The 16,321-nt window shown below is 35.6% G+C and overlaps 3 protein-coding genes, 1 long non-coding RNA gene and 1 pseudogene across 6 annotated transcripts; 2 read left to right on the top strand and 3 right to left on the bottom strand.

Annotated features, from left to right (window-relative positions):
• Positions 1-215: 215 nt before the first annotated feature.
• LOC145597955 (uncharacterized) lies at positions 216-1,475 on the bottom strand. The gene is made up of 2 exons (XM_081654234.1): positions 1,192-1,475; positions 216-625 (listed from the first exon to the last, which is right to left on the bottom strand). Exons 1-2 carry the CDS (start codon positions 1,348-1,350, stop codon positions 257-259), a joined length of 528 nt encoding a protein of 175 aa, XP_081510360.1. The 5' UTR covers positions 1,351-1,475; the 3' UTR covers positions 216-256.
• Positions 1,476-3,161: 1,686 nt separating this feature from the next.
• On the top strand, positions 3,162-4,874 carry LOC145598789 (uncharacterized). Its single transcript, XR_014103616.1, has 2 exons — positions 3,162-3,302; positions 4,563-4,874. It is a non-coding gene; the product is annotated as an uncharacterized LOC145598789 (long non-coding RNA).
• Positions 4,875-5,583: 709 nt separating this feature from the next.
• Positions 5,584-7,768, bottom strand: LOC145599353 (pentatricopeptide repeat-containing protein At4g16835, mitochondrial-like). Its single transcript, XM_081655745.1, has one exon. It carries the CDS (start codon positions 7,622-7,624, stop codon positions 5,588-5,590), a length of 2,037 nt encoding a protein of 678 aa, XP_081511871.1. The 5' UTR covers positions 7,625-7,768; the 3' UTR covers positions 5,584-5,587.
• Positions 7,769-9,200: 1,432 nt separating this feature from the next.
• On the top strand, positions 9,201-9,996 carry LOC145598965 (translationally-controlled tumor protein homolog pseudogene; annotated as a pseudogene).
• Positions 9,997-10,063: 67 nt separating this feature from the next.
• On the bottom strand, positions 10,064-16,321 carry LOC145598967 (putative pentatricopeptide repeat-containing protein At3g08820). 3 transcript variants are annotated; one of them, XM_081655364.1, is made up of 4 exons: positions 16,201-16,320; positions 13,588-15,647; positions 10,565-10,671; positions 10,064-10,438 (listed from the first exon to the last, which is right to left on the bottom strand). In XM_081655364.1, exon 2 carries the CDS (start codon positions 15,477-15,479, stop codon positions 13,668-13,670), a length of 1,812 nt encoding a protein of 603 aa, XP_081511490.1. In that variant the 5' UTR covers positions 15,480-15,647; positions 16,201-16,320; the 3' UTR covers positions 10,064-10,438; positions 10,565-10,671; positions 13,588-13,667. The 3 variants fall into 3 exon arrangements, 2 of the variants coding, with proteins under 2 accessions (XP_081511490.1, XP_081511491.1); XR_014103665.1 differs by lacking the exon at positions 13,588-15,647 and having other exon boundaries at positions 16,201-16,321; XM_081655365.1 differs by lacking the exons at positions 10,064-10,438; positions 10,565-10,671 and adding an exon at positions 10,684-12,705.

The following is a 16,321-nucleotide window of genomic DNA, read 5'->3' as shown; positions in this document are numbered from 1 at the left end:
GTACACCTAAGCGTAAGATAGATTCACAGCATCAAAAGTCATGTTTTTCTTGTAACACTAACCTGCAATCCTGTGTATCTATAATTTGTTCGTAACGTATGAAAAGATTCCTTTTATGATCCTTAGCAAATGTATTCATACTTCAAGTATATATAATAGTTCAAGGCCTTCAAGCAGTATAATCTATGGTAAGAATAGATTGAACGAATTACATAAATACGCAAATAAAGAGCATATATTATTTCTCCAGCAAAAATTATTCGACATTCTGTAGGTTTGCAACAAGATTCGAAGCAGCAAAAGCTGCAGATCCTCCGACAACACTAAGCAGTGCAACCAAAACCTGGACAGCTATCTCCCAGGTGTGATCCTCAGGTACCAGAAAAACGAAAGCAGGACCAAGAAGTAAGAGCCCCAGGCTAAGCGTAAAAAGGGTTGATGGGGTTTCCGGGTTTGTTGCTGCTGATAAAACACCCAACTCTTCAGCCTTTGACAGCAAACCTAGTTCCTCTATTATTGTTAATGACAATCCTGCTTTCTCTGCTGCTGAAAGTAACCCTGCTTTCTCTGCCTTTGTCAGCAGTCTCAGCTGCTCCACCCGCGTCAGCAGCTTCACCGAATTACCCTGCATTTATTTTAGAAAGCGAGGATGAGGGTTACACAACTCTTCACCTTGCACCGAATCTCCTCTCAAATACCGAGTATGAAACACTACCCCCCACAATTCCACATTCACACAGTTTTAAACCATACATTGATCACTAAAACCATATTTCAAAAACTCCTACTACGTAATATGTAACAGAACAAGAATCTTTCTGCAGATAAAGCATTCTTTGTTTGAATGCAAAATCATTTTTCAATTTTCCAAGGAAAATAATACATTAATACTTCTACTTTACTCCCTTTATTTCGTAATAATAAATCAAATTTCAATTTTAAGCCTAATAGGATACTGTTTTTCAGGGTATACAAGAATTCATGATCTCAAAAATGAAGAAGGTTGCAAAATACTGCATGCTGTCATAACAGGTTTCCACATTTCCACTACTAGCAAGAAAATTACAGCTCAAAATTATAAGAAATAATTGCTTGAAACACGAATAATTTAAACCAGTAGTGTGACAATTAAATTTGAATTTAAACTAGTAATGTGACAACTAAATTTGAACCGAAATAAAATGCTATTACCTTTTTCGAGCCAGTGGTTTTGGTGGACGATGACGAGTTGGACTTCTTAGTGGCCATAGACAAAACCTGCATTGCCCTTCTTCCATTGAAAGCATGTGAAAAACACTGAAACTTTACAACAGGAATTCCTCTACTGCTGAGTGCAGCTGAGGCTTCCATTTTGGGTATTTTGCTGATGTAGTTATTCAGCAGAGTTTGTGAATAATATTAGCCTTTAATTTAGTTTCTATATTTTGATACAATCAAAAGGGAAAGATTTCTTGAAAGGCAATCTCTGTAGTTTTGTAAACAGAAATTGTGATGGACAAAGGATTTGTTATCCGATGCTGTTATGCCCACGTGTTCATTATTGCTTGGCCACTAACATCTCATGGGCCCTCCTTCTAGCTTTTTATTTTTTTATTTTAATTTTCCTATGGATTATTATTTGTAAGAAAATGGTAAAAGTACTCGGAGTAATTCTTATATTAGAAAATAACAATTGAGTGACGTAGTTAAATTTGACACATATTTGACATACGTAGTATCATATATGCTGATACATACTTTGACCTTGTTGTATGTAATAATTAAATATTACAAAAAAATATAAAATTATTGATATTAAAAAAAATTCAATTTAATTCTTGTTTAACAATATGTTTTAGGATAAAATTTGTTTTTTTTTTAAATACTCATACTACTTTTTTTTTATTTTAAAAAAAAAATTACTATAGTTGATATGTTAATGGTGAAAAAAAACTTAAACGTGTCAATTATTATGGGATAGAGAGAATAAAAAATAAGATACAAGACAAGCCTTATATGAAACACGAGTGGTGGGTTGTGTTGTGTGAATTGTTAAGCCAAGGGTTACATGTAATTAGTAGTTTTATGACTTTTATCCAATGAATTGCTAATAGAATGAGTGCTTTAGTGGTTTACCCTTGAACAAAACCGTTAATGCAATTAGCGGTTGAATGTTAACTATATAAAAAAAAATAAAAATTCTATATTTATTTTAGGGTATTTTATGAAATTGCTTTATGATCAATTGATAATAGTATTATAATAAGAGTAAGCCTTTAAAAAAAATTGTTTTTTAGGGCATGTTTACATTTATTGAACTGAGCTGAACTGAACTGATTGAAGCTGAATTGAACTAAACTGAACTGATTGGAGCTGAATTGAATTGAATTGAATTGAATATAGCAAAAAATGGTAATGTAAAGCACTGACTAAAGATGGGCATCGTGCCGTGCCGTGCCGTCGCGGGCCGTGCTTGGCCGTGCCGAGGTGGGGCTCGTGCCGTGCCGGCTTGGTAGCGGGCCGTGCCGCGGGCCACCACGGTTTTTTAATTTTTTTTATTTTTAAATATATGTATTATACAAAATTGATGTATATATATTATAAAAATAACGTGCCGGCGGGTCGTGCCGTGCCAAATTTCAAAATTTGTGTTCACGGCACGGCCCACGGCCCACAAGTTTGCCGCCGGAAACGTGTCGGGCTCGTGCCGCCCGCGTGCCGGCACGGCCCATGCCCACCTTTAGCAGTAACGGATCTTGGCTGAACATATTAGAGGGGCAAAGATTTGATTCTTTTATCTCTTGCTCAAAACTAATCACTATGTTTCAATATTTTTTAAGTAAATATAGGTTACTTAAGTTCATTAACTAATTATTTACAATAATTAACGGGGGGCCAAGCCCCGAATGACCCCGGTGAAAGGTTCCCCCTGATATATAGCAACAAAATTGTCGTGTTATAATAATAACGACTCTAGACTCATATTTAATAATAATAATAAAAAAATAATAATGATTTATTTTCAATTTTGGTTTTAAAACTTGTAATTTCTCCTCCAATTTGGATCAACTAATAAAAAGAAAAAAAAAAATTAATGAATTAATATAGTGTTTAAAAAAAAAAAAAAAAGGAATAAATAGTGGGCATTTGCCGAATAACCCTTTCTTAATTGCTGCTGTAGATGCGCTCCATCGTTTATCCCTGAAAACCCTAAACCCTAAATCAGAGCTCCAAAAATGGCAGACCTCCCAATCTCAGTCGACAGTATTAAGCGATTCTGGCACTCCCAGGTTCACGACCCAGAAAAGTGGGCTTTTAACATGGTATCATTATACTTCTCGCCGCTAATTTTTGCTTTCGCACTTTCAATTTTGTGGCTTTCTTCCCTATTTTCTTCTTCAATCCATCTGTTTATATGATTAATGGTTAAAGATTTGATCTTCGTTTCTATTTTGGCGATTTAATATATTTAGATTAGCAATTTTATGCATGAATCATATGTTTTTATTGATTGCTAAATTCTGTTTGACTTGGAAGGGGTTTACGATTATATATCCTGGAATTATGTTTATATAAGGGGCAGTTACAATGTTAAAATGATCATGTTTGATATTGTCTTCCTTTTGCAAATTTTTACGCGTTTAATTTCTTCTTTAAGAGGTTAGCAAAATTGTATAAGCAAGAAATGGGTCAATTGATTTAGGACAATATAATGTAAAAGTGGGTTTTATTTGTATCGATAAGCATTGGCCCATTGGTGGTTTTATTATAGGATGTGGAAGGTTGATCTTATATCCTGAATGAGGGATTAAGTAGCACCATACCATGTACCTGATGTTTTTAAATTATGGTTTCCACCCGCTTGGTGTTGCAAAGTAATTGCCTGTGGTTTTCGTTTTCCATATCCTGTTTGTTATTAGTGTTTTGGCGCTTGACTTAATTGCTTATTGGTCTTTTTAATTAGGTTTTTAGTATAGCTTTGGACTTCTTTTGGTTGTTTGGTCTTAGGGTATAGTTCTCGTGTATACTTGAGATTTTGTTCAATTGTAGCATGGTTGTCTACCTCTGGTTAAGGACAGCATATTATTGCAGTCAATTTTGACTGGGATTGTTTTTTTAAGTCCCTATTAGTATGTCTTCTTTAGTTCGGTTTGCATTTTCTGATGCTCTAGAAACTGGTTTCGTATAGGATAATATGCAGATGCTTGAGATATCTTAGGAATCTAGGAGATTGATATGGTTTTGTTCTTTTTGAACACCCCACATCACACTTTATTGTTTGGTGGAGGAGCTTATAGGTAATCTGTTCAATAAAGCAATCGTTACTATGAAAGAGGATTGTTTTTTGAATGCAACTTGACCAGTATAAACTCAGTGTTGTACATTTATTGTTTCACACTATTGGATTTGTTTGTTGCCTCTACAGGCCATGTTGTTTTTGGTTTTCTTGTTGGTCTGTGGAGGCCTGGGGAAAGCTTTAATATCAGAATTACATTTTATTAAATTAGCTTCAATAACTTTTTTGCATTGTAAATGAATAGGTTGTAATGCTTATATGTTGCTAATCTGGGTCTGTTTTGCAGAGATTTTTGCGTGCTGCAGGAATGTTTGGCGGCTCAATCATTCTTCTACGAAACTTTGGAGATGCTATTGCTTTGTAGATGAGGATGATGGGATTTGAAGCGTGCTTTATGCTTGAATTACAAACTAGTTTTCTGTATTTTCTTAGCCTTTGCTCTGTCTTAGTAAAACTCAAGCCCTTTGTACTTTAAGATCTTACTTTTGATTAGTATCAAGTTTTGGCCATACACAGCATACTATAAGCTGTGCAAAGAGTTATATCATTTTGGTTTGAAGTTTGAATTTTAATGTTAGTTGCAAAGGTTACTTTAAAATAGTTGACTTTGCTTTACCTTTTTTTTGTTTTAATTTCAGTTGAATGAAATAAATTTTTGGTTCTGTCACCTTTTCTCTCTACCGGATTTTGAAAATTTTGTTGTAGGAGAAACTGGCAAGGCAGTAATCAAGAGTGCAAGGAATAAATAGACTGTTTGCTGAATTTGTTATTACTCTATGCTCTTATTTATATACAGAACTCAACAGTCAGCAGTCTCAGCACACCCTCAGAAATGGAGGGGTGTGACCTGTACGTGGATGCCTCTTCTGTGTGTTGGAGTACTTTTGAAGACAATGCAGCAATTTGTATCCAGTAGATTTCCATTTAGGGATTACATGTTCAATACACTTATCACCATAGAGTAAAACATAGAAAAGCAGACCTAATATGCTTCTCTTCCAATCTCATATTAGTTCATTTGTACGTCTTTGAGTATTATAGGGATGGATGTAACCGACTGTAATTAGTTGCTCTACACACTAGGGAGTTACTTCAAAAGAAAATACATACATTGATATGAGATCATCAGAAAAAAGGTGTATATATGGGAGAAGTTTAAGCAAAACTCTTGAATGCCTTGCTCTAATTGTCAGAATCATGCATAGAGAAAATGACTTAGTATAAGAATCATGATACATATAAGATGATACATAACACAACCTATTTATTGATGTTTTCTGTTTCATTATCATCCTCACCAGTCACCAGTAATCACCACAAGAGCAGCTCCCATCTTTGAAATGGTGAAACCTTGTACTGTCTTACAATTATTTCCCTCCCTTCTATGGCTGATATGAACTTCAATGCTCGATGACAATCTCCACATACTCTCAGATTCTTAAAAACACGAATAGGCAAGCCTTTGGGCATCTTAATCAATCCATACGCGACTGCCAACTTCTCGCCATGCCATAACAGCAGTTTTTGCTTTTGCTCCTCACCAACATCATGCAGTGCAAATTCAAGATCAGGCACATATCCAGCCAACTTCATTTTTATCTCAAGCTCACTGAGCTTTTCATGAATTGCAGGCAATTCTGGGTGTACTCTATCACTTGACCTAAACTCATGAACTGTGTTCTTTACCTCGATCCAACTGTAACCTGGCATTTTCACCACATTATTTTTCTTCATGGACTTCCAAACCCTAGAAACATTGTCCCAACTCTTATTAACAGCGTAAACATTAGCTAGTTGGACATATGCTGCTGCATTTGTTGGATCAACCTGAAGCAAGCTGTTAGCAGCAAACTCAGCCGATTCTATATTCTTGTGGATTCTAGCAGCTCCCAAGAGGCTCCCAAATATTGCAGCATGTGGTTTGAAGGGCATTTGCTTTATCAAGTCAGCAGCTTCTTTAAGTTTACCAGCACGGCCTAGGAGGTCTACCATGCAAATGTAGTGCTCTCGTTTAGCCTTAACCCCATAATCCTTCTGCATTGAATCAAAATAGTGCATCCCGAGATCTACTAGTCCAACATGATTACAAGCTGATAAAACTGCAACAAAAGTGATCCAATCTGGCTTTACTTTCTTGGTTTTCATCTCATCGAACAGAGCAAGGGCTCTCTGACTTAATCCATGAGTAGCATACCCTGAAATCATGGCGTTCCAAGTAACCATGTCTTTCCTAGGCATCTCTAAGAACAATTTCGATGCATCCTCTAAAACTCCACATTTGCTATACATACTCAGCACTGATGTCCCAACTGTCGTATCCTTATACAACGGAGACTTGTACACAAATTGATGTATTTGCTTCCCTAAGATCAATGCTGATAAATTACTACAACCCAAAAGAACACTAGTCAGAGTTAACGGAGTTGGCTCGACCCTAGATTCTACCATCATCTTAAAGAGATTAATTGCATCTTCTGCTCGAGAATTGTCAACGTAACCAGCTATCATAGCATTACATGTTACTGAACTCTTTATATCCATTTCCTGATACATTTTTTCAGCCATCTCAACCTTGCCAATTCTCATATACCCACTTATCAATGCAGTCAGAGCAACCACACTCTTAAATGGATCTGTCCTAAGCAACCGAACAGCCGTATCCAAATCCCCACTCTCTGCATAACCCGATATCATTGCATTCCACGACACGCTATTCCTCCTCGGCATTGCTGAAAACAGCCTTTTTGCTTCCTTCATCATCCCATTTTCTGCAAAACCCGAAACCATGGTATTCCAAGAAGCAATATCCTTAATAGGCATTTTCTCAAAAAATAATCTAGCACCATCTACATCTGAATTACGCAAATAACAGGACAACATTGTATTAAACGAAAATATATCTGGTTCAGGAATTTCATCAAACAGTTGGCGGGCTTCTGCTAGCTTGCCGGGTTTTCGAGAATACCCAGCTAACAGTGAATTCCAAGTAATGGTATTCTTAACAGGCATAGTATTAAACACTCTAAGAGCTGAATCTAAATCAGCTGATCTAATATATTTTGTAATCATTTTATTACAAGAAATGATATCATAGTATTGCCCATTAACATTAGAAAGATTAGAATTTGATATATTTGGTTTCTTGTAATTGGGGTGAACCAAATTGGAGTAATTTAATGAATTAGGATGAAATCTACTGGGAATTTGATCTGGGTTTTTATCAATTTCTGGGTTTTGAGTTATGAAAGTTGAAAAGAAAGAAATTGGTTCTTTGATGAGAGTGAAAGTTATATAGAAAAATTGGTAAGAATTTGGTTTTAGTGAGAGATTGTGTATAAAATGATGCATTTTTAGGAGATTATATGAAAAAAGTAAGATTAGAATTTGATTTGGGATTTCAAAAACAGTAGAGAAAAATCTCAGAAAATTATTGAGGAATTAGAAAAATCAGTTGGAAGAAGGTGTTGGCGGGAAACCCACAACTTTTCGAGAAAGTTTTTCATGTTTTTGATGTTATGGGTTGGCCTTCGGCCTTTTAGGCCATATGTGCGCCTCACACGGGGTAGCAAACCGCTAGAAGTAAAAATGGCATTGGGTTAGGATGACTAAAGAGTAAGGACACGACACAATCTAATGTGAAAAAAACATGACACAAGTATAGGTAGATATAGCATGACACAACCGCTAGAGGTAAAGATGACATTAGGTCTAGAGAATAAGAAAACGACACAATCTATTGCGAAAAAAACATGACAAGGTAGACATATTATGACACGTTATTGAGCATGTTGGGACATGGGTTGGGTTTGAGCTTTTTTTTTTGTTGTTTATTTTTGTGATACATGTTATGCACTTATTCCCTGATCCAACCATATCTAACTTGATGTGCTATTAAGTAATAAATGAAAACGATATGATCTAAAAAGATGTTTAGTAATTTATATAGTATATGTTTTGTATTTCATGTTACTCGTATATAAGAAACTTTCAATTTCTACATTTTATTTTTAATAAAAAATACGTAGTACATATTTATGTGCTATATATCCTTCGTAGTAAGTGGCGATATGCTTCATATATATTGTGCATAGGTGATCAATTTATAAAACGGGCTTAAGTTAATTTTATTGTATGACGGTCAATTTAAGGGTAAAACTTTTAATTTGTAATGAGTTTGATTGTATTTAAATGTGTAACTTCTAATGGATACCTTGTCAAAAAAAAAAAAAAAAACTTCTAATAGATACATGCTATGAAGGCTAATAATAGGATAAATCTAATACAATATAAGTGTTTTTTAAGATTAAAATTTGTACTAAAAAAATGGTAACTTTTGTAGTAGATAAGAGTAACTTTAAATACTTTTACAATAACTTTAATCCATCTTACAATAAAATAATGAAAGTCCTTAATCAAGAATTTGGGTTGACGATTTTAACTTTATATTAAACACTGCATGCTCAACAATATTGGCAATTCCAATTTACACTATTCTAATTATAAAATAAAATTAGAAAATTTATCCAAAAAAAAGTTACATATAAAGTTTAGGAAATAAAATAAACACTGCCAGCTATAATCAATTTTTTGTTTAAGTGTTAAAACTTAAAAGATAGATGTATAGAATTTAGGAAATAAAATTAGTACTGTCAATTCTTGGATTAAAAAAAGTTTCCATAGATTTTGAGAGTCCTTTAATTTTATCAGATTATCAATCCAAGAAATTATAAGGCGGTGATAATTAGCTGTAATTTCCTTACATATCTTGTATGCTACGTCACCTTTTTTAGGTTTCCTTAATAATTTTTTTTTTTTTTTTTTTTTTTTTTTGTACTCCGTTTTATGTTTGGAAAGAAAAGTTTCCTCAACTTTGCAAAAGTTGTAATCCTCTAGAATTAGGTTACTTTAAGGCGGTTTAAGTTTCTCTATATATACACATAACAACATTACATGAAAGCCAACAAAAAATACACAAGAAAAAATTTACATTGATTCTTATTCTTAAGCAAGAAGAGAGAAAATAAGTCTACAACAATGATCGTGTACGAGGATATCATTAGTGGCGACGAGCTTTTGTCCGACTCGTACCGCTGCAGCGAACTCTTCAATGGGTGTCTTTGGGAGGTAGAAGGGAAGTGGGTTGTCAAAGGTGGTCACATTGATGTCGACATTGGTGCCAACCCTTCAGCCGAAGGAGGAGATGATGATGAAGTTGTTGAAGACGAGGAGGGTGTCAAGGTTGTCGACATTGTTGATAACTTTAGGCTGCAAGAGCAACCTGCCTATGATAAGAAGCAGTTTATTGCATGGGTTAAGAGGTACATCAAGAACTTGACTGCTAAGTTGGAGGGTGATAAGGCTGATGAGTTCAAGAAAAACGTCGAGGCAGCAACAAAGTTTCTGATGTCGAAGCTCAGTGATCTTCAGTTTTTCGTGGGTGAGAGTATGCACGATGATGGTGCTACGGTCATGGCTTACTACAAGGATGGTGCTACTGAGCCGACTTTCTTGTACTTCGCTCATGGGTTGAAGGGAGTCAAGCATTGAAGGGTGCAAGTGCTAAGGGACTATAGACTATAGTAGTGTTTGGCATAATTCTAGTCTTTTAGATTTGGTTATTCTGTTGTTTAAGTTTTCTTTAATTTCTGCATTATTTTGGTTAAATTTTGGTATGTACTCCGTATTAAATTTCCTAAACGCAATATAATTCTTACTTTCTTAGCATATATTGAAATTATGTTATTTTGCTAATATCTCTAATAGTACCAGAATCCCACAATAACCATATACAATCAGTACCAAAATGCCCTAATTGAACCATAAGGAAATAACAATTACTTGAATTTGACGAATTTGGCAAATTCTGGGTTTAGTTACACCAAATTTCTCAGAAGAGCAGGAAAAGAGACCATGAGATTTCTAAAGATCAAGATTAAATTATAATTTCACTTATACATCTAATTCGTGATACAAACTTGAACCAATTTATAATTTTATACAGGTGGCCACATTAATATATATGATTCAAGTATGTATATTTATCTTCCAATCATCTTTTTCATTAAGGAGTATTGAGGGGGTCTCTAGCCCTTATTGACCACACCAAAGAGGCGAGAAGACCTTCCGAGCAGTCAATCAACTCCCTTGCACTGTGATACACACCTGAATAGAATACCGCGAGAGAGGGTCAGTTCTGTTTAGCAGTAAATTGCTTGATATTGAAGTTAAGACTTCATAATACAACACAGCTACGTAAATAAAGTATCAAGCACTACTCATACTCCATACCTCATTTGATATGGAGGATTGATCAGTAAGTTGGTCCTTGCCATTCCACATTGTTCCTCCAGTTAAAACTTGAGAACAGCTGACAAGACTGACAGAATCAGTTCAATCTGCAAAAACAGCAAAACGCTTGAATAGTTTCATTTAGGCAATATAGATGTTCATAGGGTGGATAGAGTCTTACACTAACCAAAATTGAAAATCCAATTTGTGAAGATAGAGAAAGGTGAGTGCCACACAAGAAAATCATAACATAGAATGAGCTATAAACTCTGACCTCGGTAAGATACAGAATGATTAGAATCAAAACACAAATGACAGAAAGCTAGCTTGAATGCAACAATTCCAGGCTTAAGGCCAAATAAGTCTATAACTCGCTACAAGCCTACAAGTGACTGAAATTGGAAATCACATTAGTCATATTCTTTCAAAAAATGCAGCAGTCTTAATTTTTGCTACAGCCAAAGCTCCAGTGGTATTTTTCTTAAAAGAGTAAAAGACCTAGGATGCAAACTAAAACACTTCTTCTAGGACTGTTGTAACTTGCAAGGGTACCAAAAATTGATAAGAACGAAAGCCTCTTATGTTGAGCATAAAGTTTATAGTTCTGTCACCTGCACTACAGATTGTGATAATCCAGGGAAGAAAATTTAAAAGAGGAAGGGAATAACCATGCACAAAATAACAGAGCACTATTAGATTAGCTAACAGTGATCAAGCCGCTAAACATTAGTATATGTCAGACACATGAAACTTACGTTGCAAAGTCTGTCACAATTAAAAACTTGTCACAGTGAAACACATGAAAACCAGAAAGGTAAATGCCAGAGGAAATCTCTCAAAAGCTCCAAAATGTAAGGAACGTCCATAGCTATAGTGTGTGAATTACTAATACGCATCAGAATTAGATACTTCACCACTATCGAAAATAGGATTATATAAGAATACTTGAGCCATGTTAACAGGTATTGACCACTTAAGCCTTCTCTACACCCTCCATGATTAAATAAGAATTTCAAGCCACACCTCTATAAGCACTTTTAACAGGTGGAATATAAGCACCAATGTTCCCAAATTTGGCTATTTGGCTGTCCTTGCATGTCTAACTGCTAGGACAATATATAGTAATCCAACCACACTATTATTCACTAATACTTCAGACTCTAAAGTAAAAATACTATAAAGGTTTGGTTCAAGTTTGTTACAGGTTAGAAGATAGCTTATTGACAATCCCTAGAAGATGCAATAGCTGCAACAACTAATTACACTGGAGCATCTGAAGGTTAGCAGATAGCTTATTGACAAACCCTAGAAGATACAATAGCTGCATCATTAACTAACAAGTAACTACAGTGGAGCAGTCTGGGATATGCAAAAAAAACCCCAACCTTGATTTGCATGGACAATATACATATATGATATATGTTCCAAGCATTCAAGTCCTTATATACAATTGACAATATGGCCCAACTAACACCCTCACAGAAGGTCGCATAACATATGTCATACATCACAGCACAAAGCTCTGCAATACAGCCCGATAATTATGTCAGAAGCATAAATGTGATACAACCATAGAGTGCTGTTGCTGATTACTTGGTCGATTCAAGAAGTATGGTTAGTAAAGGAGCCAGCAAATCCTCACCCTTCCCTTATTTGAATGGCTCTTTCTGTTTTCTCTTTTTAATAAAATTGCACAATTCAAACAATACACCAGCATGACAAATGCATGTAGCTCAAATCCAAGCAACTATTCAGATCCATCCCCATAAGTATGTGTAACAGCACTAGGATTAGACTAAAGTCAACACCATAATAATATGTATAGAAAATATCTGCCCCTAGGTCCTACAGAATAACAAGACAATGGCAATAGGTTGAAAAATGCTTCAATGTATCACTATGTCATAAAAAATGAGCAAAGTGTTGTAACTTGTAAGCATAAATTTTAGATGCTAGATCTTTTTTTTCTTTTTATTTTTATTTTATTTTTATTTTTTAATTTTTTAGGGAAACAGATGCTAGATTATTTGATGAAAAAGTCTCCCTTTGTTTACATCTCTCCAAGTTCATTGACAGTACTATCATGGTTGTAGTTTCAGGGTATTGCTGAAAGAAATCGAGAAGCTCACATTTCTCTGCATCTGCAAAATGTTGAATGCAACATTAGGGTGGACTTATGACAACAAAAATCAAACTCTTTGCTAATAATCAAAAGTGAGACAGTTGTCTTTGACAATTCAAAGTGAACACCTACATAATTAATAATGCATACTCCAAATGGGTCACGATACAAAGAAAAAGAAAAGTTTGGTGTGAGGCAAGCAAAAGGAACGGGCAGACAAACTAGAAAGGTAATGAAGAAGGGAATACTTCCATATTCTGTGATTACATGACATTCCGAAATAAAAATAAGTTATTAATTATTGTAATGCAGGAGACAATATGAAAACAGATTGAACAAGAAATTTAGGAAAGGACCCCCCCCCCCCCCCCCCCCCTTTAATTCATAATGATCCATCAGACCATCACCCTGTAAAATATTTCTTCTGAAATCTATTCTGTCCTTCCATTTACTTGTCTTTCCTATTATACTGTCATGTTATGGGTATTGTTTCTGAAGCTCTTTCCTAAAGTTAAGACTTTTCACATTAAGCTTCTATCAAACAAAGACCAGGCTTACATTTAAAACCTATAACAGATACATATATAACTCTAGCATGTAGTAGCATAGTTGATGAACCAGAACAGCAAGCTGCAGTATAAGAGTAAGACACTAAAGGTCCAGACAGTTCCGGTAATGAAATTCCTGTCCCTGCTTCAAAGAGCCCTTGTTCAAAATACAATATCAACACACCAAAGAAGAGAGGACAAGGGAGATGCATTCAGTTTGGGATAACTTTCTTGTTAATCATTTGAAAGCAGTAATGTGGCTATTTGATATGCAAATCTTGGCACAATATAGGAACAGTTTTTAAGACCACAACATAGCAAGGTACAAATTATGGGGAAAGATTAGTAGATACCTCCCACATTAGTTGGATATATTGCACAACTTTTATGGCATATATCAAGCATCTCAATACGGAAAAGCATGAAGTATCAGCTAACTCGGCAATTTCATTTCCTTCAACAGCCAACCCAACATGACATTGATGCTTGTAACATCAGGATGTGAACAGGGTCCAGCCAAAAATTCATGCACAAGCCCATCAATGCAAATCCAGCTACAGCCACGGTGCTTTTTAACCCCCTGCTCCTTCATCAACCACCTTAGGCCTGAAACTTCACTCCATTCATGATCATGAGCCAATGAATTAGATAGCATGACATAGCCAGCAGAATTTTGTGGATCAACTTCAATTAGTTTTCGGGACATGTCTTGAGTAAGCTTTCCCTTAAAATGAAGCAGGCAACCTCCAAGCAAGGCACCCCACACAAAATTATTAGGTTTAAAGGGCATTGATTTGGCAACGTCAAGGGCTTCTTCAATATGACCAACTCGAGCCAGGAGGTCAATATAACAAGCATAGTGTTCCAATTGAGGGGAGATAGAAAATTTTATTTTCATATCTTGAAAAATTTGGCGCCCTACCACTAGCAATCCTGAGTGACAACATGCACATAGAATACCAAGAAATGTTCCACTATTGGGACGGAATCCACTGTTCAACATTTCATTAAAAAGGGTTAATGCTTCTTGTCCTTCACCATTCACAGCCAGACCCATAATCATGACACTATACGATATAACATCCTTTGAAAGCAAAGACTGAAAAACCTTTTTTGCTCTGCTCAGATCACCACATTTACAATACATGTCAACCATAGCAGTCGCTAAGAATGAGTTCGTGCACAGCACATTTTCCCGTTGTCGAGACTTCATGTACTCATGGACCCAAATACCAAGATCAATATCACCTACTTGAGAGCAAGCAGAGAGGACGCTTACCATAGTAACATGGTTTGGACTTGCATAAGGATCATCTATCATCACCCTGAAAAGACTCAATGCCTCCAGTGCACAACCATTTTGAACATAGGCACCAATAATAGCATTCCACGCTACCACACTTCTTTTACCATTATCACCAATTCTATCAAAAGCTTCCTTGCTTTTGTCCACATTACCCCATTTTCCATACAAATAAGTAAGCACCATGTTGATCGAGTCACCAGTAGAGCTAACAGGGCCATAGTCCTTTACAGTATCCGTAAATTTCTCTATCCAGTTCTCCAACTCACCAATACCAAGCTTTGCACATGCAGATAGAACACTGACCATGGTTTCATTCTCTGGTGTTATGTTTCCTTTAACCATCAAAAGAAACAGCTGCAAAGCTTTCTCAGATAGACCAGACTTAGCATAAACATCAATCAAACAGGTCCAGGAAAACACCATATTTTTCTCAGGCATTTCATCAAACACCTTGTGAGCTGATATAAAGTCTTTTAGACCCTTTGCATATGCAGCAACAAGGCCATTGCAAACCGCCGAATTACCCAGAAAACCAGTTTTCGTGATCTGGGTATGGAATTGATTTACATAGCACGCATTGCCAGAATGGATGCAAGCTTTTAGGAGGAAAGAAAAAGTAAAATCATTAGGAAAAAGTGGTTGCCGTTTTAAACGTTTAAAGAAAGAAACAGTAAGGGAGGATTGGGTCTTTTCTTCAGACAAGATTCTGATTACGGCATTGAAAGGAAATATTGTTGGGGCTTGCAACTGTTCGAACACACGCAGGGCAGTTGGAAATGAGTAACGCCCAATAAGACGTGTTGCTATATGACTATGTTGATGGGCACCTAAACAGATAATTCGGGCATGAATTTGGAGGAGGTGACATCGAGAGATATTATACCCTTGTAGGAGGTTATACAATTCAAAGAAATCAGGTAAATTGGATTTCAAGTACATCAGTTTCTTTTAATCCTGCTCAAATCAAATACCACGCGCAATCAACTTGATGCCTTTACAAATTTTGCTGATGTAAACCTTGATAGATATAGAGGCAGATTGAGGTGAACGCGGCCAAAGATTGGGTTGCAATAGAGGCACGACAGGAAATTACGCCGTGCAAATAAGCTGATGCCACAATCAAAATAGCTAACTTATGAACTCTACTTGATGTTATTCAAAGATTTGATTGTCAGAGAATTACCCAATAAAAATACCAAATTAAATCAGCAACCAATATTCTCAGCAAGATGTAATTTGTTATTTTAAAAAAAACCCTAAATAACCTATTCAAGAATCTACATTTCACAATTCAAAGTCTCAACCTTGTTGAACAGCACAAACCCTAATTGTAAAATTGAAAACCTAATCTCAATCAGCCACAAATTCAGCTCAATCTTCAATTCATACTCATAACAAGAGAAATATCAATGAATTGTAATCGTAATTGTAATTGCATTCAACTATGTGCAGAACTCAAGCAATGCAGAAAATTATCAAGCAAAACCCCAAATTTACAACATTATACATTAATGGTGAAATGATACTACTCAAATGGATTTTTTTAATGAGATTAAATCAATTGAAGTTCATAAGCAGACTAATAAAGAGGGTAAATAAATAATCAGAAAGTTGAAAGCATTTTAAAAAAATTGAAAGTAAATTTGGGAGAATGAAGAACCTGAACTCCTGAATGAAGGAAGCAGCTTCAGTTGGAAAAGAACTGAAGAAGATTGATAGAGTTGAATCAGCTCAGAGATAGCTAGAGGGGGGAGAAGTGAGTAGTTCTGTAGTAGTCCATA

Source organism: Chenopodium album, chromosome 20 (assembly GCF_948465745.1).
Source record: "Chenopodium album chromosome 20, dcCheAlbu1.1, whole genome shotgun sequence".
In the NCBI taxonomy this organism is placed as follows: Eukaryota; Viridiplantae; Streptophyta; class Magnoliopsida; order Caryophyllales; family Amaranthaceae; genus Chenopodium; species Chenopodium album.
This window is presented reverse-complemented; position numbering and strand designations above follow the sequence as displayed.